General features: G+C 27.9%; 4 protein-coding genes across 4 annotated transcripts; 1 reads left to right on the top strand and 3 right to left on the bottom strand.

Moving 5' to 3' along the window:
* Positions 1 to 1,405: 1,405 nt before the first annotated feature.
* Positions 1,406 to 2,539, bottom strand: LOC130665238 (cyclin-T-like). Its single transcript, XM_057465560.1, has one exon. The coding sequence runs from the start codon at positions 2,537 to 2,539 to the stop codon at positions 1,406 to 1,408; it is 1,134 nt and encodes a 377-aa protein (XP_057321543.1).
* Positions 2,540 to 2,876: 337 nt separating this feature from the next.
* On the bottom strand, positions 2,877 to 13,564 carry LOC130665239 (putative ankyrin repeat protein RF_0381). Its single transcript, XM_057465561.1, has 2 exons — positions 12,485 to 13,564; positions 2,877 to 2,912 (listed from the first exon to the last, which is right to left on the bottom strand). Exons 1-2 carry the CDS (start codon positions 13,562 to 13,564, stop codon positions 2,877 to 2,879), a joined length of 1,116 nt encoding a protein of 371 aa, XP_057321544.1.
* A 1,882-nt stretch (positions 13,565 to 15,446) lies between these two features.
* Positions 15,447 to 19,585, top strand: LOC130664626 (uncharacterized). Its single transcript, XM_057464626.1, has 2 exons — positions 15,447 to 15,685; positions 17,945 to 19,585. Exon 2 carries the CDS (start codon positions 18,104 to 18,106, stop codon positions 19,508 to 19,510), a length of 1,407 nt encoding a protein of 468 aa, XP_057320609.1. The 5' UTR covers positions 15,447 to 15,685; positions 17,945 to 18,103; the 3' UTR covers positions 19,511 to 19,585.
* Positions 19,586 to 20,535: 950 nt separating this feature from the next.
* Positions 20,536 to 24,013, bottom strand: LOC130665240 (putative ankyrin repeat protein RF_0381). Its single transcript, XM_057465562.1, has 2 exons — positions 22,934 to 24,013; positions 20,536 to 20,541 (listed from the first exon to the last, which is right to left on the bottom strand). Exons 1-2 carry the CDS (start codon positions 24,011 to 24,013, stop codon positions 20,536 to 20,538), a joined length of 1,086 nt encoding a protein of 361 aa, XP_057321545.1.
* Between the last annotated feature and the right edge of the window lie 284 nt (positions 24,014 to 24,297).

Genomic DNA, 24,297 nt, shown 5'->3' on the forward strand with positions numbered 1-24,297 from the left:
TTTTGGAACAAAAGTTGTAGGAAATTTAATTTTCTAAAAAAAATGTCTCTTTAGATTTTTTTATACGACCAATATTGTCACCGTAATTACAAAATTAAGATTCATAATGAATAATTTAAATTTTTGATAATTATGAAAATCTTAATTTTGAAATTACGGCTTTCTTTTGAGTCCTAAGAAAAAATAATAAGAGACCTTTTTTTAGAAAAATTAAATTCTGAATAACTTGCACTCAAAAAATTTTTTTCTATGGCCAATATTTTCACCGTCATTCCAAAATTAAGATTCATAATGAATGATTCAAATTTTTGTTAATAATGAAAATCCTAATTTTGAAATTACGACTTCCTTTTTAGTCCTGTGAAAAAATTATAAAAGACATTTTTTCTTTTAAATTAAATTTCCTACAACTTTTGCTTAGAAAATTTTTTAATACGACCAATATTTTTTCCGTAATATCAAAAATTTGACACCATTATTTATTATTGGTTGATTTAATATTAAAGCAAAAATCCTGGCCCTATTTATGACACTGAAATGAACCGACGTCTAATTTTTTAATTTTTTTTTTAAACATTACATTTAAAAAAATTTCATCTAGCTTTTTAAATTTTATATTTGTGAATATTTTTTTTTTTTTTTTTTAATTAAATTTTTGAAAAAAACATTTAAAAATTTTTAATTGTCTGCTAACTTCAGGATCATATATTTTTTTAAATTTTTTATTCGAAGATAATTTTTATTTTTTAAAATTAGAAAGTGATATTTTGAATTAAATGTTTGATTTTTATCCTGCATTCATTAACAAATTTGATAAAAATTTAATTTGGAAAAATTAACTAAGTGTAAGTGTATTATATAACTAAAGTAATGAAATTTTTTAAAAATGCATCTACTGAATGTTGAATTGTCTATATGAACATGAATTTTTTTTTTTTTATTTTATAAACATTTCAATTTGTTATTTCAAAGTTTTTAAAATTGTCAGATGACCGCTAACTTTACTACCATAAAAATTTATTACTAGTCTTAAAATAAAATTACTTATATAAAATAATTAATTATATTAAAATAAAAAATATTCATAAATGAAAACAAAATGAGGATTTCGTTTTTTTAATTATTTATTTTTCAAAAAACAAGATTAAACCTATGGTGCATGATCATGAATTTTAATTATGTTATTATTTAATTATTTACAAAAAATATATTAAACTTATTAAATACAAAGTAAATTTTAAAAATATAATTACGATTAATATATACAATTAAATCTTATACTATTTACATGAAATACTTAATATTTAATTTATGAAAATAATAAAACTTAATACAATAATATTTTACAACAAAAAATAACTGGATGATAAGTAATTATATACAAAAAGTTAAAAACTTATTAAAACTACAAAAGCTTACGTCTTTTAGCAGAACACAAAATACTGTCCATGTCATAATTATTTTGACGCTTACGGCTGTCGTTTCCTAGGCCTCCGATTGTTGCGTCCAGATCCGCTTCAGTTGAGGGTACAATTTGACTGCTACTTCCAATGGAATTATCCTGAACTTCTACATCAGCTGGAGGTGAAGAAGTTGATGACCCATCTGACTCCGCAGATTTTTTCTTCATCAGTCTATCACGATACTCGTGATAGCTGATTTTTCGTCGAGTCCTTGGTTTCTCGACTTCAAGTTTACCGGAAACATTTTCTGGATCCGATGAACTGGGGGTTGTCGCTATCCGATTCGCTGCACTCACTTTAACAGATGGATTTTTGAATAATCGCATCACCCGGTTTTTTATTCTGGGTGACATTTTATCCAAAACCGCTTTGAACTCCCTGTCCATCTTTATCAGCAAATCGAAGGTCACCTTGGTATCGAGCAACCAAAACCAAAGATTCCCGTCTATGACTTGGGGAATCTTCCACTGCGACGATTGGATGGTGAAATAAATACAATATGACGCCACAACTGCCGGTTTATATTTCAGGCACATTGATGTCATTTGTAACGTATAATTTGCCATCTGCAGAAAAATCTTGGATAATTCCTTGCAAGCTTTAATTTCCCCACAGAATTTCTTGATGTAATGATGAGGGTGATTAACCCCCATCTTAAATCCAAGTGTTGCCAGAAGAATTCGCTCATTTGAAATTAGAGCCTTGACCTTCTCCTGGTTCTCGGCAGAAGTAGTGTCCAGTTGGTAATCTTTGTACTTGTTTAGGCAGACATGAAGAGCGCTGATGACTGCCTGCGACTTTTGTGGCTCTTCTTCCACCTTTGCCGCCACAAAAATCGCCACCGTGGCAATTTCATATCGGAAAAATTTGGCCAATGAATGGTGAACGTAAAATCTGTGCATGTACACAATGGCAGTATGCACACAGACTTCTGACAATTTTAGCCGCTTGCCCAAATCGTTTATAAGGTAAGCGGCTTGTTGTTTATGATCCAACTCCTTCTCAACGCTGATGCCATCTTTGGAACTTGGAGAGTTCTTCAACTCTTCTTTGTTTAAATACCACTTTGGAGCCATATTGATTCACAATTTTTCACTGTCAATGAAACTTCACTATAAACTTTTTTACTCTGCACTGAAACAGCTTATGCACTTTGAAATCACACAATTTTGTTTTTTCCGTAAGTTTTAAGATATTCTCAGACGAACTGTTCGGTATGGAGTTCGAGAATAAAGTGTGGAAATATTGACAAGACACTGAAATTTAAGGGATTTTATAACAAAGGAAATTGTCACAATAATGGGTATGGGGGTAATTAGAAAGAAATAGTTCGGGGCTGAAGAAATGTACCTGAGGTAGAAAAGGTCATTAGACTAATAACTCAAAATATTATGGTCATTAGGGCCTGCATATTCACGTGTGAACGTAATTACCATTCCTGTGAAAGACCTGATGGCAAATAATTAAGTTTATCATTAAATATTTATGTTGAAGTCTCAAATAATGAATTTAAAATTATCTGAAAATTAAAGTACACAAAAATAAATTAGCTGTGTACATTAAGAGGCTACAAATAATATAATGACAGTCATCAGGAAATATTATCATTCTAAATAGTAATTCTTTTATTAAAATTCAAACGTAAATAATTATAGAATAAATATTAAAATTTATTGTCTATACAGGAAAAATTAATGTTTGAGTTTTGAAAATCCCCGTATGAAAAAGCAATATATGAGCTGCAGTATAATTCAAAATATATGATAAATTATATGGAATTATAAGAAGTCATATATGGAGCTATATACAAAATTTTGCCGAAATATTATATGATTTTATAATTTGCAACATTTATATCGGTATTATATTCTTTTTACATGTTAATAACTTATAAATATTGCTTATAATATTTTATACTATACTTTAAGTTATATAATAAGATATACGATTTAATTATATGACTGACATATAATATTTATACATGTAAATGTATAATTCTATTAATATATATGTTCACATATATTTGTATAAATGTATGTAAATATATATTTATATAAATATATGTTTACATATATTTGCACGAATATAAAGCTAGAGATTTCAAGCTATAAAATGCTTTTTTTAAAATCTCGATACGATTATTTTTCATGAAGTTACAGTCTTGCAAAAATCACTGAAAAATTTCTAAAATTTTTTTGTTCCTTAATTTTTGGTATGAGTTTTTTTTTTTTTTTCAATTATTTATGTATAATAATATCGAAATTATTATAATATTGAAATTATAAGTTTATATATAAAACGAGAATATAATTTGAGATGTAAGATCATATGTATACAATTACACATATTATAAATTGTATGGATTATAATAATATTGAAATTATAAATTAATTTATAAGATGAAACATATATTTTACGTTATAAATTAATATATAAAGTGGACATATAATTTTTGATACAATATCACATGTATATAATCACATATATTATAAATGATATGGATTATTATAATATTAAACGTATAAATTATTATATATGATAAATCATATATTAATCAATATTAATAATTTTGCCGCCATATATGTTCAGTTATTTACCATATATTTTTTATATATTATCGACAGTATATGGTTGTTCATACGGGCATGTTTAAAAATATATGGCTTTCACCTTATACATCCTGTATAATACTTTAGAGTTCCAACGTTGTCAATGATTCACATTTTTAAACATAAAACGCTTGAAAAATTTCATATTTTTTTCAATCACAGCTCATTATAGTTCGTTATCTAATAAAGTATATGTATTTGAAGATCATTGTCTATAATTGTGCATCGGTTATCAGTACTACAAGGGTTAATAGTAAATCTTCGATAACAATAGTAACAGACGTAATTTTTTGTAATGGTCAAACGATCGCATACGCAAAAGTACTTTTTTTCCGGATTGCAATGCTCATTTTTGAAAGTACTCAAAAGTAGAATTGCTGTAGACTGCGAACGGCGCCATCATGATCCCAAGAAGCGCCACAGATACAATCTCGATATGTGCTCATGTTTTACTGTAGTCTAGCTATGAAGTCGTGAGACATATTTAAGAAAAGTGAAGCTAACAGTTAGTATAGTAAATAGTTTTAAACAATTAGTTTTTTCTGAGTCAGAACTCGAACGCCATCTTCAGTTTTCGAAATGTGAGCATGGATATTTTTTTTTTTTAATGTATTACTGCATTTATGCTTTTAATATTTGTTGTTTATTATTAACTATTAATTTATTTATAAAAGTTATTTACATGGGTAGTGTTCATCAGGAACTGAGTGCATCTGGTTTCAAAATTTTGTCGCCAAAATTTTAAATGTACGTAAAGGATTCGACAATGAGGCGACGTCTACAATTATCTAATTACTATAGACTGCAGCTAAAGTTTCATTTAGCCAATATCTTAAAACTTAAAGTATATTGTAAAACTCGGCGCCTATTGTCGAGCCTGAGTGTGAATAACAGCGGGGTGCAACACACTGATCAATGACAATAGCACATGCTTACTATCGAGTGATTTATGTATTTTTATCTTTGAGGCACCGAAGGATTTCGTTAAGTGAATATGGACTTGACGACGTACGCCGTTTATAATCCTCTTATTGAATTACTCTGGCGCCATAACAGATCTTTGGATGATACTTTTGTTGCTAAATTCAAATTGTCCATTTTCGGTGAGTCCTATACTAATTCCGTAAACTATTCATATTTCGAAATTCGTTAACAATTTTTATTGTTACTATTTTATGATTCTTTAGAAAATATCTTCGATGAATTTTGCAATTCATTTCTCAGAGAAAAAATATTTCAGAATACGTATATTTGTCATAAGGATATTGTAAATTTATTTATAACGGAATAAAATAATTCAGAATAAATATTAAAAATTTTTGAGTAAAACAATATTGAATATGATACATTTAAAAAAAAAAAAAGTAAATAAATGAATATGGTCACTATAATCAAAAGCAGACCATTAAATTTAATTTAAAAAATCCGGGTCCTTTTCACAGGTTATTGATTCGTACACTCCGGGGAAAAATGTATTTATAAAATTTTATACTGAAAATGGCCTGGTAAAATTTATAAAGTGTTATAAAATTTTGTAGAATCTTATGAAATCATTTTTTTTCCGGGATGGGTCACCCGTCCAATTAATGTTCCACCTCAATGCCGCTCGAGTTTTGTTATTGATGGATTTTGTAGTCTGCTCCGCTCGTATATTGGCAACTTGTAGATATGAAAAATTCGTGGCTGTATTTATTTTTATTTATTTATTTATTTATTTATCTGGTAAGGAATTCTATCGAGGTGTAAAGACACCTGTTTATAGAACCAGTACAAATGATTATGATTATGATTTATGAACAATTTTTCTTTGAGAAAAATTTCAAATTTTTTTTTCATCATTTTTTGGAAGTAGTCCATCGTTCCCCGGAAATTTTTTTTTTCTTAATTATGGATATATTATGATGGATTTGTCCGAGATAAATCGAAAAAACATGGATATATATGTATATGTATCAGGATATACCTGATGCTTAAAAGCTATACAATAAATAATTAGCTGCTTAGATGAGCTATCGTTTCCCGGCCTCTTCTATGCCATATTACACTACTGTTGACATCATGTGTGTACCAGAAAAGACATTTTATATATAATGTCAATTTAATATTTCATTTAAGAAATAATTTGTTGTAGGAGATTCTAATGATATAATTTTTCACAAGTTTCTTTTACAATTATCACTATCCCTCTGTATTAGAGTAGTCCAAAAAAAAAAGTTTTTTGGCTATCATTCCAAAAGCTTCTCTAAGGTATGAAAAAAATTCCCTCCAGAGCGCAGCTTGATATCTCAATTCTTCAAGAAGCTCAATACATTCATATTTTCCCATTTAAATAACACGTAAAAGAATTTTTTTTACGTTTTCATCCGGTAAAACTACGAAAAAAATCTTTTTCTGTATTTTCCATCAATTATTCTTGTATGAAATATAATTCTCTACAAAAAAGTATTGAAATAGTTTTTTCGTAATCCTAACGGTTAAAAAGTTATTGAGCTTTAAGTACTCGTTACTAAGTAAATTTGAAGGAAGATAGTTTTAGAGCAACTCTTTAATGGAATTGACACCATTACTAGATAATTTATTTAATTTTATAGATTTGAAATAATTTTCAACTTTTTGAAAACTTTTTTGGTGACTTCATGTATTTATTTATTTCGAAATTAATCAAAATCGTTTATATAATTATGAATAAATTTTCTTATTACAATTTGGATATTTTTTCCTATGATCAGCAATTTGTAACAGATATTGTTTCTGTTCTTCATCTTCTGTCCCAAATTCATTACATTTTTAAATTAAAGCTAGTACCTGCGGATGGATACTGAATTTAATTTTCTTCATATATAATCAAATTTTCTTTTATTGCGAATATTGAAAGCTCAATAATTTCTTACCTGTTAGGATTACGAAAAAACTAATTCAATACTTTTTTTGTAGGAAATTAAATTTCCTACAAGAATAATTGATGGAAAATTCAGAGAAAAATTTTTTTCGTAGTTTTACCGGATGAAAACGTAAATAAAATTTTTTTACGTGTTTTTTAAATGAGAAAATATAAATGTATCGAGCTTCTTAAAGAATTGAGATATCAAGCTGCGCTTTGGAGGGAATTTTTTTTCATACTGAAGAAAAGCTTTTGAGATAATAGCCCTTGAAAAAAAAAAAACCAATGTTTTTTTTGGAACACTCTACTCTGTATATACTTAAGAAGCAGTTTTAATACAATATAACCGCTTCTACTACACAATATTCTATAGTAATTAAATAATTTATCGTTTATTTTACAAATTTCAGTCCTACACAAAATAAAAATTTATTTATGACGTAAGTATCCAAAATATGTTGCTAAGAAAATTAATATAAACAATGCGTCTCAGACACTGTAAATCTATTTGAAACTGGCGCCACACTGTCGTGTCGAAATCTTCTATTCAAAGTCTGCATTGAGCTTATTTTAAATGAGGAGTATACAGACAGTCAGTACCTAGAATATTTATCAAAAGTAATCCGGTAAAATTTTATCCGCATATTCTTAAATATAAAGGCACTATGAAATTTTATTGTTTGAACTAAAGGTTACTATACCTGAAAAACTATATGTGTTCATTTACACAGACATATATAGACATATACGTATTTATATATATTAGACTAAATAAAGAAAATAGAATATTTTTTTTCTCAAAACCCCCTATTATTAATTGCGGGGAAGTGAAATAAGATGACTGTTAGAATATGAGCTCTTGATATTAATATTTAGAGGTCACTATAATCACAATTTCCTATGTCCCATTAAAATAACATGGCAAAACTTTTTTTAAATTTAGAATTTTATACTTCAGCAATACCTCATTGTACAGATAAGTTCAAGATCTAATCTCGTAGAGAATTAAATGCTCTATAAAAAAAGTTTCCTATCATTTTTCGATAAATTCATCTGTTCAAAAGTTATTGTGCCTGATATCAAATTCATAGTAAATTTTGAGATCTCTTCAGTTTTCCAGCGAAACTATCAGACTTATCACAAAAGATCATGAAATCTTTTTTATAGAAAATTTTACTCCTCACAGATTATTATCAATAAAGTTTTTTCAAAATCCGCATTGTTATCTATTTATTTTCATTTTAAAGTCAACTTAAAAAAAGTATAGTATTCCGATCGATATCAAGAGATTCATATATGGACTATCGACAATTATTCAGTTCCAAATGAGAATTACTGCCAATTACACTACGTAGAGGTGACATTAGGCAAGATTATTTAAGATTACCTAGAACTAATTCAACAATATATGAGAAATCTTTTTTAATGCACGGCATACATGTCTGGAATTCTATGCCGGCTGATATACCCGTATGAAAAAACTTTATATGTGAAAACATATATGATAGAATATATGAATATTATAATGTGATATATTGCAGAATGTATAAAATAATATTTGTATTTTTGCCGTATTAATATATGATGATATATTGAAAAAAAAAATATATTGCTAGAATATAGGGGAAGGAGGGGCAAAAGGGGGTGCTTAAGGAAATACCAAGTTTTCGAGGACTCAAATACGCAAAATCTTTTTTTTTTTAATGATATTCAAAGTAAATATAAGAAATTTTCAGTTACCGTTGACAAAAAAAATTTTCATTTCTGCCGGCAAAGTGGAGTACCCCATGAAAAGGGTAAAAAAAAAAAAATTTTTTTTTTGAATTTTTTTGTAAGTAATTTACATGAAGAAAAATTATATTTTACATGTTTATTGGATACAAAAGAAGGAAAAAGAATTTTTAATAGTTTTTATCATAAAACAAACATCATTAATATTTTTCAACTGACAATTGATTTTTGAAAAAGTTTATCAAAAAAAATTCAAAGTAACGCTTAATTATATTTACAGAAGTGATTTTGGAATGTTTAAAAACCATTTCAAATATAAAATTTTTTTTTATCAAATTTTGGGGGTACCCCGTTTTGCCTACCCTACCCCCTTTTGCCTCCCCTTCCCCTATTACCAATATATTTATCAATATATGACTTTTTTATGTATGTTTTACATATATATACACTAATGCAAAAAATTAAAGGAGCAGAAAAATTTTATAAATTTTTTAGTGATTTTTGGAAGGCTGTAACTTGGTGAAAAAAAATCGTATCGAAAATTTAAAAAAAGCTTTTTATAGCTTGAAATCTCTAGTTTAGGTGTATTTTTTTTTTTAATTTTTTAAAAGCTCCGATTATTGCGCAAACATGAGAAATACCGCGAGCCAAAAAATTTCGAAATTTTTTTTTTTTTCCGAAGAGTCCACGGACCGCGGAAAAATTCTTTCAACTAAACGAATGCATACATCGTTTAGCAAATTTATTCAGCTTCAATTTGGTTTTTTTTTTAACCTCGTAGGACGCTTTGTCGCAGAGATATCAGCCTTCAAACAGAAAATGATCCTTTTGGCTTTGATCTTCGATATTTCAGGTACCAATGATCGCACAGAAAGTTAAAGGGCGGCGTTGAAAACTTGAATAAATTCTCTACAAGACGCTGTCATCATTTTTAAAAAAAAAAAATTTTTTTTATTTTTAACATCCATTAGAAGAAAGTACAAAAAAATGACTTTTTTTGGTTTTTTAGTAAATCAACCGCTACTCTGCAAATATCGATAAAAAAAATAATGTTGCCAGGGACTTTTTTAGCTTAATGTACCCCCAAGACCCCTATAAATTTTTAAATTGATCTATCGAACCGTTTTTTGGGAATCATCGATCAAAGTTTAGCTAAACAATTAAAGGAGCAAGTTTTGTTCCTTTAATTGTGTAATCATAATCAAAATGAAAAAATTTTTTTTTTTCGACTTTTCTCAAATTTTTGCGTTGGTAACTCAGCAAATGCAAGGAAATGACAAAAAAAATAAAAAATTTCCAAAAAATGTCAAAAAAATCGAAGAAAAAAAAAAATTGAAACTTGTTTTTTGTGTTCTAAATTTTTTTTTGACATTTTTTGGAAATTTCTTATTTTTTTTTGTCATTTCCTTGCATTTGCTGAGTTACCAACGCAAAAATTTGAGAAAAGTCGAAAAAAAAAAATTTTTTCATTTTGATTATGATTACACAATTAAAGGATCAAAACTTGCTCCTTTAATTGTTTAGCTAAACTTTGATCGATGATTCCCAAAAAACGGTTCGATAGATCAATTTAAAAATTTATAGGGGTCTTGGGGGTACATTAAGCTAAAAAAGTCCCTGGCAACATTATTTTTTTTATCGATATTTGCAGAGTAGCGGTTGATTTACTAAAAAACCAAAAAAAGTCATTTTTTTGTACTTTCTTCTAATGGATGTTAAAAATAAAAAAAATTTTTTTTTTTTAAAAATGATGACAGCGTCTTGTAGAAAATTTATTCAAGTTTTCAACGCCGCCCTTTAACTTTCTGTGCGATCATTGGTACCTGAAATATCGAAGATCAAAGCCAAAAGGATCATTTTCTGTTTGAAGGCTGATATCTCTGCGACAAAGCGTCTTACGAGGTTAAAAAAAAAACCAAATTGAAGCTGAATAAATTTGCTAAACGATGTATGCATTCGTTTAGTTGAAAGAATTTTTCCGCGGTCCGTGGACTCTTCGGAAAAAAAAAAAAATTTCGAAATGTTTTGGCTCGCGGTATTTCTCATGTTTGCGCAATAATCGGAGCTTTTAAAAAATTAAAAAAAAAAATACACCTAAACTAGAGATTTCAAGCTATAAAAAGCTTTTTTTAAATTTTCGATACGATTTTTTTTCACCAAGTTACAGCCTTCCAAAAATCACTAAAAAATTTATGAAATTTTTCTGCTCCTTTAATTTTTTGCATTAGTGTATTTTAAAATATTTTTTTTTATATTGATATATTATATTGAAAGTAGTATATTAATTAATATATAGTATTTTTTATATATGTTTTCTAGTATGTTGCAAAATACATGGTTTCCAGTATATTGTAAAGTATATGGCACTTTTTTTACTTTTCTTAGGTTATTGCGTTAGTTATTCAGTAAATGTAAGGTCAATAAAAAGATAAAAAAATAATAAATTTGACTTTTTTTTTGAGGAATTGTGTAGAAATTGAAAAAGTATATTAAAAAATAAAATTTTCAATTATTGCGAAAACTATGAGTTTTAATACATTGGAAAAATATAATTCCAATATACCGCAAACCATACACAGAAAAAACAGTTAACTTGAATCAAGGAAAATATCCTTGATGGAAGAAATTTTTTTTGATCGATTCGGAAAATAAAAATTTACTTGCCCCAAGTAAACAATTATCTTCAAATTTTTATCTTGAATCAAAATTTTTTTTCTCACGTCAACATATTTTTACGCTTAAATCAAAAAATTTTCACTTGTTTCAAGAGTTTATATTTCTTAAAGTAAGAGATATTTTTTTTGGAGCAAGAGACATTATTTTTTTGTAGCAATATTGCATTTTTTTGGTTAAAGAAAATAAAATTTCTCGGAACAAGTACTATTTTTTTTACGCAAGTATTTTTGTATTCTCCGACCAAGAAAACAAAAGATGCTTAAGCCAAGAGAAAAAATTTCTTGGGAGAAAAGATCGATATGGAGAAGGGGAAACTCACTGGTGCTAGGCAGCAGCAGCGGGAGTAGTTCGGTGCTCGTCACGAGATCGCGGCTACGACATGTAGTGTCCCTGATAAGACATTTATTTCAGAAGTGTTATATTCCAAATTTCAATACGACTTTATTCGAGTACTCCTCTGTCATTTGACAGATCAACAAGTACCCTTTTGAATCGTACAATAGTATATCCTATAATACATCATGACTTTAATATTTAATATTAAAGTTTACTTAAAATTCAAGTCTTGAATAATTTTGCTCGGAAAAAAAAAAACAAAAAATTACGTTTCAGATTTCAAAAAAAAAAAAAGGAATTAACATGTCAACCCGTCGGAGAGAGAATACATTTTTGACTAAGAAAAATTTAAGTCTTTATTGAAGAAGCAAACTTTTGGAGCAAGAAATTTTTTTTTCTTGGCCCAAGCAACTTTTATTTTCACTTAAGGAATTTATTTTTCGGAGCAAGAGAATTTTTTTCTTGGGCCAAGAGATTTTTTCAGCGATAAAATCGCTACAGTAAAATCACAAACTTATTAAAAATACTCTTACGATAAATATTTTATTTTAATGATCAGCACAATTTTTTAAATCGTCGTTTGTCAAAAGTTTCAAAATCTCCCATATAACAGTACTTGGGAGAGTCTCATTAAAAATATCATCAATAGAATCTATAACACTATATAATAATTTTTTCCGTCTGAATGCTTTCCGCAAACGAAAAGTAATCATTCCAGCGTAAATTGGAAAAACAGATTTGATATCCAAAACTGAAATAGTTTTGTCACAAACATATTTCAAACCCACCGCCAATCCATGTTCATCTTTAAACAAAGCATCGTGAAACGTAAGATTACTCTCACCAATGTTGATTTTTTTCATTTTCTCAATTTCTTTCACACAAGAATCACGCGCTTTAGTCAAACGATTATTTGTCACTGCTGCTAAATTTTCTTTGCTTACATGCAAATTTGCCGCTATAAGTTTTATAATATGCCTCCTTATTAGCAATTTTACTTTGCCTGGAAACTGTTCTGCTATATCTAACACCGTTTCACCAATGTCGTTTTTTAAATTGACATCTATGCCAGCGTCAAGTAGATACTGCACGATCTTATAATTAAATTTGACGAACATGGCCCCGTAGTGAAGAACTGAACTTTCACAGTCAGCTATAATGTTTATGTCGATTGTATCATAATTCAATAATAACTTTACGGCTTTCGAGTGTTCATGAAGAACCGCAAAATACAAAGGAGTTTGGTTAATATATCCATGCACCGGTACAAAATTAATATTTGCACCATGCGCAAGAAGAATCTTTATAATTTTTAAATTACCACTACCAGTAGCAATGTGTAGTGGCGATACATCTCCAGAAATGTCACTATTGGGATCAGCATTGTGTTTAAGAAGAAGTTTTACCATTTGTTCATCATCTGAGCGAATAGCAATATTTAAAAGTGTTTTGCGATGCGTGAGCACATTAGGATTATCTGACACAAAATTAACATCAGCACCATTTTCCAATAGCAATTCCGCGATTTCGATGTTCTTTTGTAGAACTGCCATTTGTAGGGTTGTAAGCCAAGGGTCCGTTAGTAATTGCAAATTCACGTTGACTCCGGAGGTTATTAGAGTCTGAATAATCTTTAGATTTTTATTCCCCACAGCGACATGGAGAGGTGTTCCCCAAATTAAGTTGTTCAAATTCTTATCTGCTTGTTTGCGCAGCAGATAATCCACCAATTTTTCATCGGAGTTCACAACTGCCACATGAAGGAACGTTGGTTTACCTTCAAATGGAAGCTCCCCATTGACGTCCTTGATGAATCCTTCTTCTATCAACCAAGAAACTTTTGTGTAGGTGAATTTCGAGATGTCCATTGTAACAAAATTTATATAATAGATAAATGTCGATTTTTATAAAGTTCATTTTTTCATTTATATTTTTAAAAGCTACATTACTTTAAATCTTCAATTTCCTAATTTTTTAATAATAACTTTTCTAAAAGTAAGTATCGAGTTTATAGTTAATAGTCCATTCGTTACTTTACCAATTAGTATTTTTAAAAATATATTTATATGCCAAAAGTTTGAACTGACATCAAATAGTGATGATTGATAAATTAATAGTAAAATAATTGAATTTTAAATTACCTGGGATTTTTAATCGTTTTCTAGATCTCTATAGAGTACAAGTACCATTTGTGGCCACTGCTCCATTTTTGGACATTTATGTATTTATTTTAGTTGATAAAAAAGTATAAGATACAATTCCCTTTGTGACAGTTCGATAAAAGTATCTGGGTACATATTTTGAAAATCAATTATGTCATTGCGTATTTTACAGATTATTTAGTTTTAAAATACAAATTTAAATTTTTGAAGTAGCCAAAAATAGTACCTCGACCCTATCTTTTTCTATCACGTCTATTTTATGCGATATTCTATGCGATGAATGATTGTGCTTAAGGCATAAGAAAAGGAGTTTATGAATGTGTTCTTTTTTCATTTAAAAATGGAATTTTTTTATGTGTTATTAACAGTGACATTTAACAGAAAAAGTATTGTTTTTTACTGCATACTTTTTACAATTATGGACCGTCAAAAAAAATATGAGGCAGTATATAATTAATAAAAAATTAGTATGTGAGATTTAAGAATTTAATATAATTTCATTCTTTCAAGTTAGGTTTTCATACTTTTTTTTTTTTATCAACAAACTACAATGTGCTTTAGCAATAAGCAATTTTTATGAGACAAATATTACAGGAGCTAGAGGTAAACTTAATTGCTAGCGTGGTATTCAATTAATAGTTGAATTATTTTTCGGATTTGAAGGTTTAAATCTTCTCAATCTTCTGCTAATTTGCTCATTCAGTAGGTTTGTGACTAGAGTTAAAGTGATTCATTAATCTTGTCTCATAGTTGGTGCTAAATCGTTTTATTTTCTATTTAACTGTTTGTATTCCCAAATCTCTGTGTAGGATGTTTGGATTCTCATACTAGAAATACTTTAGTTGTAATATAAATATTTTAAACTGGGATTATAATATTTTTTCAAAAGTTTTGTATAATAAAAATGAAAATCAATAAAAGCAAAATTGGTAAGTATAAATATATTTTTTTATTTTATAAAACTTAATTGTAAAATGGTGTGTCTTTAATTTTAGAAAAATGGATATGGAATTTAAATAAAACGAAAAATCAAAATAATCTTTAAATTATTTAAACATAATTTTTTTTATGCGTTGAAGCTATTTTACTATTTGATTTTAATTATTGCACTTTCGTTTTAATTTATTTGAACATTTCCCTCATCTAAAATTCATCGATTACGTTAAATTAATTTTTTTTTCTTTTCCTCAAATATAATAATGAAGTGAAAAAAAATTAATTCACACCGACAAAATGTCTCGATCTTTTTTTTTTAAATATTTATATATTATATTTTGTATGTTTACGATTCTTGAAATATGAATTGTCGAATACCTATAATGATTGTATGTAAAAATTGTAAGAGAATAATTTATTTACAGTGAGTAAATTAATAACCTGTTCTTACCATTCTGTTCCTGATATTATATTTTAATATACATTTTTTTAAAGTTAAATTTTTGCAATTTTATCGCGTTGATCCGTAATCTTATCATTGGCTCAGGTCTTTTCTTTGTTACATCCGGCGATTAGATTGAATATCGAATAGAGTTAGAGCTCTGTAGTAGGAATATAATGCTCAGGTGTTTTTATATCTGTAATAAAACTTTGCTGGGGAGTAATTAATTAATATCGTTGATGGAAAATTACGTTTGATTTCCTTTGTCGTTTGGTCATTGGTCTGTAATTTTTACAATATCTTGGTCGACGGGGTGGGAGTTAAGATTATTAAAATAGAGTAGTGGACTTCATAAGTCCATTCATTTGAACTTGAAACTTCGAGGTTTATAATTCATCATCGTGCCTTGTTAAGAACTAAAAGTCAACTATGAACTACTGTGTTAAATGGTATGTAAAAACTTTTTTTTTACTTAAATAATAATTTAGTTATTGAGAAATAATGTTTCAAAAATCCAATTATACGGTTGTTTATTGAGTCTTTTAAAATTAAAAAAAAATTTAGAAACTTAATTTTAAATATCATTATGAGCTTTTCGAGAGTAAAAAACAGTATTAGCGTCGTTGGGCTTTATAAGGGGGTTCTCCCGTGTGATGGCCTGTTTTTTGGGAATTTTTTTTTTTTTGACGACTAATGAAGAGATAGAACTTTGAGTTTTTTTTATCATTTATTTATTAATATTTAAAGAGTATGTAAAACTAATTTCAAATCAAAATCTTCATTACAATGTAAATTGTACCGTTCTGAAGACACCCGGCTCATCGGCTTATCTAAAAAAAAAATCGGTCTGTCAAGTTGACCCTGCGGGCCAGCCCCAAAACTTCCCGCTGTTTTCGAGCTCTTCGAGCTCGAAAATACGTTTGTATGTTGTTGTTTTCGAAAAAAAACGTTTTTCACCATTTTTTCTCCAACGATATATCTCAAACAAATAAACCGATTGAGACGGTTGAGGTGGCAATCGACGCGTTTTGTCAAGTTCTAAAGCTGATCAAATTTTGGATTCGATTTATCGAGTAGTTTTTGAGATATTTCAGATAAAATAAAAATTTTTTTTTATTTTAATTCTTTTGACAACGGTTTCTCTTGAACGAATGACCCGATTTTGATGGTTGAGGTGGCATTCGACGCGGCTTATAAAGCTCTAGAGCCCAGTCCATTTTGGAATCAATCCATCGAGCACATTAAAAGTTATCCAAAAAAAACATTTTTGAAAAAATTTTATTTTTGGAATATCTCTGAACGAGCCCTACCGATCAAGCTCAATTTTCTTACAGCTTCAAGGTATTGACAAGCCGCGTCGAATGACACCTTAAAGTTCAAAATCGGTTCATCCGTTCAAAAGATACAGGTATTTACATACGTAAGTACGTACATGCATACATACATACACTCGGACATCATATTGAAATTAGTCAGAATAGCTTCCCAGGACCTCAAAACGTCGACATCTGATGGAAATTTGATTTTCGTAAATCGGACCAAAACCAATAACTTCCCGAATTTTTGAAAATTTACAATTTTCTTAGCGGGAAGTTAAAAAAATGCGTTTTAATCTGTAAGCCTAAAGGCATCGAGTGAACTAGAATCTTTTGCAAATATTGAAAATTGGATTTTGGCAGACTTCTGAAAAAAAAGTTTTAAATTTCATGATTTTTCTCATGATTTTGTGCGCGACTTTCTCATGATTTTGTGCAAAAATTTATGCACGATTTTCTTATGACTTTCTCAACACAAAAAATCTTTCAAATTGTAATAATAATATATTTATAAATTAAAACTTATTTATTAACATGATTTTTAATAGAAATTTGAACTATTGTGATATTTTGTCCGGGGACCAAAACGCATGTCACTCCGAAATCGTGGAGGAAGTGAGCGTACTTTTTTTTCGGGGCGGGCGTCTTCAGAGCGGTACAACTTACGTTGTAATGAAGATTTTTCTTTGGAATTTGTTTTACATATTCTTGAAATATTAATAAATAAATGATAAAAAAACTCAAAGTTGTATCTTTTCATTGATCGTCAACAAAAAAAAATTCCCAAAAAAAACTTCAAACACAGACCATCACACGAGGGAATCCCCTTAAATTTAAAAAATATTGGACTTATGAATGTACTTTTCTTTTTTTAATTAAAGTAAAATTTAAGTTTAAACAAATGGATTAGTTTTAATAATTAATGTACTAATCAAAGTTTTTTTATATGATCTTATTGAAATGTATTTTCATTGTATTAAATTAATTTTAAGTTCTTGAGGCTTTGTTAGTAATATACATATCATATCATACAAGATCTTTTTACTAGAAATCGTTTATATGACTTGGTGACTTAGAACGTTATAACAATTGAAAATATCCATAGGCGATTATTAGTTATCTCAATCAAGAAGAAGTTTTTTCTTTATATGTTGAAAAGAATTATTCGTTAAAAACTTATAGTTAATGAAAAATACGTTTTATTTTTGTGTTTTACTTTTAGCGGATTCATTTTTTACTTAGCAGTTTAATATTTATCAAAATAAACATTCGAAAAAAATAGTGATTATCCATCTGTACATTATATAATAGTATTATCTTTTCTTAATGAGATAACTGCGTATACATCCGTAATAACTAATATAATTTAATCTGATATTGATAATGTTACAGGTAGTGAAAAACTATATCGGTTTTATCTGTAAAAGAATAATTCTAAAACGACGCAATTTATTATCAAATCAAAGGATTCAAACTCGTTTAGTAAGAAAGTTTATTGTTGGAAAAAATTTTTAAATCATAATCGAAAATTATTTTAATTAAAATTTAAACATGAATATCATTATGAACGATTTTCAAGTAAAAAAAAATGAAAATGGCGAATATTGTTTAAAAAGTGTTTGTGACTACACTAATCTATCGTACAAGTTTTTCCACCGGAAATTTAACAAAGAATATATTACGAGGGATGAATTAGATTCTTTTCTTCAAAAAAATAAAAAATATCCTGAAGTAGACGATTTTAACAATAAATTATATTTATTTGAAGAACATAAATGGATTGAAAAAGTTGCTTCTATAATAAAAAATAATAATTTTAATTTAGCAATTGATGCATTATTCATATTTCTATGGACTGCTTTGGAAAATCCAATCGGTGTATGCATTATTCCTTTCGTACTGAGGTTCATGGGATTTGGTGGTATAAATTCTCAATTCAATTATGACAAGCAATTAGCAGAGTTTGTTACATTTTTAAAAATTAATGAAATAAACTATAAACTGAAAAAAGTGCCACTAAATAAGTTTGGAATAAACGTATCATCTCTAATTTTTTTAACCATTGATAATTTTAAAAATTGTATTATGTTGTTAAACAATTGCAAGGCAAAAGAAGTCAAAAAGTATTACATTGAATTTGAAAGAACATTCAATTGCTATAAAAATTATACTGCTAAGTTAGAAAAACAAGAGCTACTAAATAAAAATGAACAATTGTTAAAACAAAATCAGGAATCGATAAAAAAATTAAATGAAAAAGAAACTAAAGTGAATGATCTTATTCGTATGACTAGTGGTATTGACAACGTTATAAACAATATTAAAATGAGAAATAAAGATGGCTATATTTATATTGCGACAACGAAACGATACGCTGAAGAGAATCTATTTAAAATTGGATTTTCCGATAACTTAAAAGCGCGTTTAACAGCACTGAATACTGGAAAAATTTCTGCAGAGCGTTTTTATTATTCTTATTATAAAAAAGCTTTTAATGTTAGAAAAGTTGAAAAAATGATTCATGACGTCCTAGAGGACTTTAGGGATTCTTCTAAAAATGAATTTTTCAAATTACATTATACTTTTTTATCCGAAATAGTTAACCTTGTTATTAAGAATATAAATGAACCATATGAATATGTCAATGACATTATTAAACATAGATTGAAAGAAGTATATGAACTACGTGTTATTGTACCACCAGAAATGCCAGTAGTAGAAAATAATGGATTATCAGAATTAAATTTTGTAAATGCTTTTATTAAACTAATTGGTCTTTATGGAGCCAACCAAGTTTCCAAAATAAAGAGGACGGAATTATTATCAGCTTTACAGAAAGAATTGCAATCTGAATTTAAGAAAATGGAAGTTTGGAAAATATTTAAAACTCAATTTAAATGGAAGTCAAGTGATATACCAATCTGTTATGGGGATTACCAAATAACAGTTGTTTATTAATTACTTATAAAAAAAAAAAATTATTTACTTATCAAATTATTGAGATTAATAAACCGTTGATTTTTATGTTTCACATTAATTATATTAATCAATTTATTAACAAATTTTAAAAACATACATAGAAAAAAAGGATTTCTTGGCGCAAGAAATATTTTCATGCCTAAAGAAAATTTTTTCTCTCCCCAAGAATATTTTTATTTTTAATTCATAATGCGAAAAAATTCTTGGGGCGAGTAAAAATCTTTCGCGCCAAAAAATCCTTTTTCTGTGTATTAGTGTACTTCCTTTTTAAAAAAATAAATTTAAATGGTATACCATGTATAATACATGTACAATTTATTAAACAATATAGACTATAATAACTCAAGTTTTACACAATCACAATTTATTTATGTTTTTTTTATAGACGAATTGAATATTAATAAAAAAAATTTTATCATTATTTTTAAATAATAAGATTTTAATAATTTGTTGTATTTGTTTGTAATTAAAAATTTTTAGACATTGTGAATTTCAGTATCATATAGATTTATCGATATATAGCCTGATTAATTTGATTAAATTAATGTAATACGTCTGGGGTTATTTGGTATCAAGTCTCACATGGATATTGCAATCTTTTGAGGTGCTTTTAGAAAACTACTTTGGAGATCAAACTATATTTATTCGGACGATTGATAATTCCCTGATTAAAAGAAACGATTCGAAACGATTTGCAATATGTTAATCTCCCATAAGAAAGGCGGGCGATTCAAAAGTATTTAACGTATTCAAAAGCATTAAAAAGTATTTAAAATTTTTTTTTCAAATCGTTTCTTTTAATAAGGGATATCAAATATATATTATAATATGTAATAATAACAATAAGTGGAAATTTATATGACTAACTTTGAAGCTGAGAGTATAAGCCCGAGTTTGTGGTCACTAGACTCTGGCTTAGCCAAAGCGATATTTTTGAACACAAGGGTTGAATTTTAATCTTTCAGAGTGGTTATCTAGAAATGCCCTTGTATTATCTTAGTAGACTATGTCTAAAATAATACATTTTTTTAAATAAGCTTGATAATCAAATGATAGGAAGTATTCAAAATTAAAAAAGGTGATTATTATTGTTCATGTCTACGGTAATTATACTCTATTCTGTATTTTGTAAGTTAGTTGTCATCAATCTTACGAGCAAATCATATATTATTGCCCGATAAACAGATAAGTACATTCTGTTTATCGTATATATATATATATATATACTTATGTAAGCAGATTAAAATTTTTGATGATTTATTACTATAATATCATAATATGTAACGTTTTTGTTTACTTTAATTTAAATTTAGCAAAAATAAAAGAGTAATAGAAGTGATGACTAATATCATATTTTTTTAGGATTAAACAGATTAGTAAAACAGATAATCAACTTCGGTTTTAAAAATTTTTTTTATTAAATAGATGTTGATACTTTTTTTTATAACTCTCGAGTGGACAAACAGTGAAAATTGCCGCGATATAAATTCTTAGATAACTTACACTATAGTGTAAAAAAAATTGTTTGAATTTTCAAAGATTGTATATAACGCAATAAACACATACATTTGTGCTTGAAATTTCATTACTAATTTCATATAGAATTTAAAATACACGTTTTTGAATTTTCAAATTAACACTTTGGATTTTCAAATACTTTTTTTTGAATTTTCAAATAAGTATTATGAAATTTCAAATAGAATTTTTAAAATTCAATATATGTTATAGAATTTTCAATACTTGCTTTGAAAATTTAAAAATCAAGTATAAATTTCAAGTACTTTTATCAAAATTCATATTTTTTTTCTTAATTTTGAATACCAGCTTGATTATTAAATTACGTATATTAAATTTAAAGCTTTTTTCATTGAAAATACAATTCAAATATCTGGTTATGAAAATTCAATTCCTTTTGTATTGTAATTTTCAAATTATTTTTAACAGTGTATGTAGGAGTAATGCATCAAAATTCAAGTTTTATTTTGCATTTAGAATTTTTTTTTGAGAAACAAATTCGCACAAGAAAAATTGAAAACCTAATCGATATTATCATTTAGAAGCCCTTATTGATCATAATTCAAACCATGTTTGACACTCCATACAGCCAGTTAGTAGGGGAGGGTGGGGCAGAGCGGCCCCCCTAAGCCAATTATTATTTTTTGTGGCTTTCAACCATAAGATCACTTTACTTTTGTCCTATTTCGAACAAATTTATGGACATTTTGCCAAAATTCTGAAAAAAAATTTTTTTTTTTTGTGGGGCAGAGCGGCCCCCCTTTAAAAAGTGATAAAAAAATTTTTTTTTTCGTTTTTTTTTTTTTTAAATTGTTTTCATCATTAAGAATGTATTTCTTCCTCTTGACAACTATTTTTGGTTTTATATTACTCGAAAAAAATTTTTTAAAGCGTAAAAAATCGTTCATTCTCGATTACCTTAATTACTAATTGTTATTTAAGAAAAAAAAACATCAATTCTATAATTTTACTTTATTTCAAAAATTTATCAACTAAAAAAAAAATTTTAATTTTTATAAATTTTTAGTGACCAAATTTGCCTCTTACATAGAGAAACGGCCGAAAAATATGAAAAAATAATTTTTTCGGAAGTTTCGACTGGTCCATTTTGCCCCAGGTGTTATGCGTAGGGCTAGAAATGTGGAATTATAACAATTTTTTTTTAATTTGACGATAAAAATATGAAAAAATCACTTTTTCAAAATTTTGGGCTTGTCCATTTTGCCCCAAACGTCATGCGTAGGGGTAAAAATGCGCAAACATATCGGATTTATAGTAATAAGTCGAAAAAAAAAAAATTTTTTTTTTGGTCAAAATTTCAGGGGGGCCGCTCTGCCCCATGGGGGCCACTCTGCCCCACCCTCCCCTATAGGAAAAAAATGAATTATTAAGATTACTTATTTTATTTAGAGTAGTTAAATATAAAAGAATGAATATATAAGTATAGACAAAATTTTATTGCATAAAGATTATAAATAATTCGTTTCAATTGTACAGGAATATCAAAATTTAAATTTTTCATACGATACATACATAATATACACACATATAATAAATACAAATTAATCAAATTAGTAAATTATACATAAAATCGCTACAGTAAAATAACAAACTTATTAACAATACTCTTACGATAAATATTTTATTTTAATGATCAGCACAATTTTTTAAATCGTCGTTTGTTAAAAGTTTTAAAATCTCCCATATAACAGTACTTGGGAGAGTCTCATTAAAAATATCATCAATAGAATCTATAACACTATATAATAATTTTTTCCGTCTGAATGCTTTCCGCAAACGAAAAGTAATCATTCCAGCGTAAATTGGAAAAACAGATTTGATATCCAAAACTGAAATAGTTTTGTCACAAACATATTTCAAACCCACCGCCAATCCATGTTCATCTTTAAACAAAGCATCGTGAAACGTAAGATTACTCTCACCAATGTTGATTTTTTTCATTTTCTCAATTTCTTTCACACAAGAATCACGCGCTTTAGTCAAACGATTATTTGTCACTGCTGCTAAATTTTCTTTGCTTACATGCAAATTTGCCGCTATAAGTTTTATAATATGCCTCCTTATTAGCAATTTAACTTTGCCTGGAAGCTGTGCTGCTATATCTAACGCCGTTTCACCAAGGTCATTTTTCAAATTGACATCTACGCCAGCGTCAAGTAGATACTGCACGATCTTATAATTAAATTTGACGAACATGGCCCCGTAGTGAAGAACTGAACTTTCACAGTCAGCTATAATGTTTATGTCGATTGTATCATAATTCAATAATAACTTTACGGCTTTCGAGTGTTCATGAAGGACCGCAAAGTGCAAAGGAGTTTGGTTAATGTATCCATGCACCGGTACAAAATTAATATTTGCACCATGCGCAAGAAGAATCTTTATAATTTTTAAATTACCACTACCAGTAGCAATGTGTAGTGGCGATACATCTCCAGAAATGTCACTATTGGGATCAGCATTGTGTTTAAGAAGAAGTTTTACCATTTGTTCATCATCTTGGCGAATAGCAATATTTAAAACTGTTTTGCGATGCGTGAGCACATTAGGATTATCCGACACAAAATTAACATCAGCACCATTTTCCAATAGCAATTCCGCGATTTCGATGTCCTTTTGTAGAACTGCCATTTGTAGGGGTGTAAGCCAAGGGTCCGTTAGTAATTGCAAATTTACGTTGACTCCGGAGTTTATTAAAGTCTGAATAATTTTTAGATTTTTACTCCCCACAGCGACATGGAGAGGTGTTCCCCAAATGAAGTTGTTCAAATTCTTATCTGCTTGTTTGCGCAGCAGATAATCCACCAATTTTTCATCGGAGTTCACAACTGCCACATGAAGGAACGTTGGTTTACCTTCAAATGGAAGCTCCCCATTGACGTCCTTGATGAATCCTTCTTCTATCAACCAAGAAACTTTTGTGTAGGTGAATTTCGAGATGTCCATTGTAACAAAATTTATATAATAGATAAATGTCGATTTTTATAAAGTGAAATTCAAAATTAACCAAGTTAGGCACTGAACAATTAGAATAGATAATCACTTCGTAACAATTTAACTTTGAATTAGTGATGAACTTCAATATTCACTTTGTAGTAATGTAAATTTGAATTATTGATAAACTTTTATATTCACTTTACAATAATATAACTTGAAATTCACTTTGATTTTTAGTCTGAGGTCAAGAGCGTGCGACTGATACTCTCAAGATCAAAAATTACTTTAGTTAG

This window comes from Microplitis mediator, chromosome 3 (assembly GCF_029852145.1).
Source record: "Microplitis mediator isolate UGA2020A chromosome 3, iyMicMedi2.1, whole genome shotgun sequence".
NCBI classification, from domain to species: Eukaryota; Metazoa; Arthropoda; class Insecta; order Hymenoptera; family Braconidae; genus Microplitis; species Microplitis mediator.

Coding starts and splice junctions, on each gene's coding strand:
- LOC130664626 (XM_057464626.1), top strand. CDS start 18,104: ATGAATATCATTATGAACGATTTTCAAGTAAAAAAAAATGAAAATGGC.
- LOC130665240 (XM_057465562.1), bottom strand. CDS start 24,013: ATGGACATCTCGAAATTCACCTACACAAAAGTTTCTTGGTTGATAGAA.
- LOC130665239 (XM_057465561.1), bottom strand. CDS start 13,564: ATGGACATCTCGAAATTCACCTACACAAAAGTTTCTTGGTTGATAGAA. Junction 2,913..12,484: donor AAGATGAACATGGATTGGCG/GTGGGTTTGAAA, acceptor ATTTGCCATCAG/GTCTTTCACAGGAATGGTAA.
- LOC130665238 (XM_057465560.1), bottom strand. CDS start 2,539: ATGGCTCCAAAGTGGTATTTAAACAAAGAAGAGTTGAAGAACTCTCCA.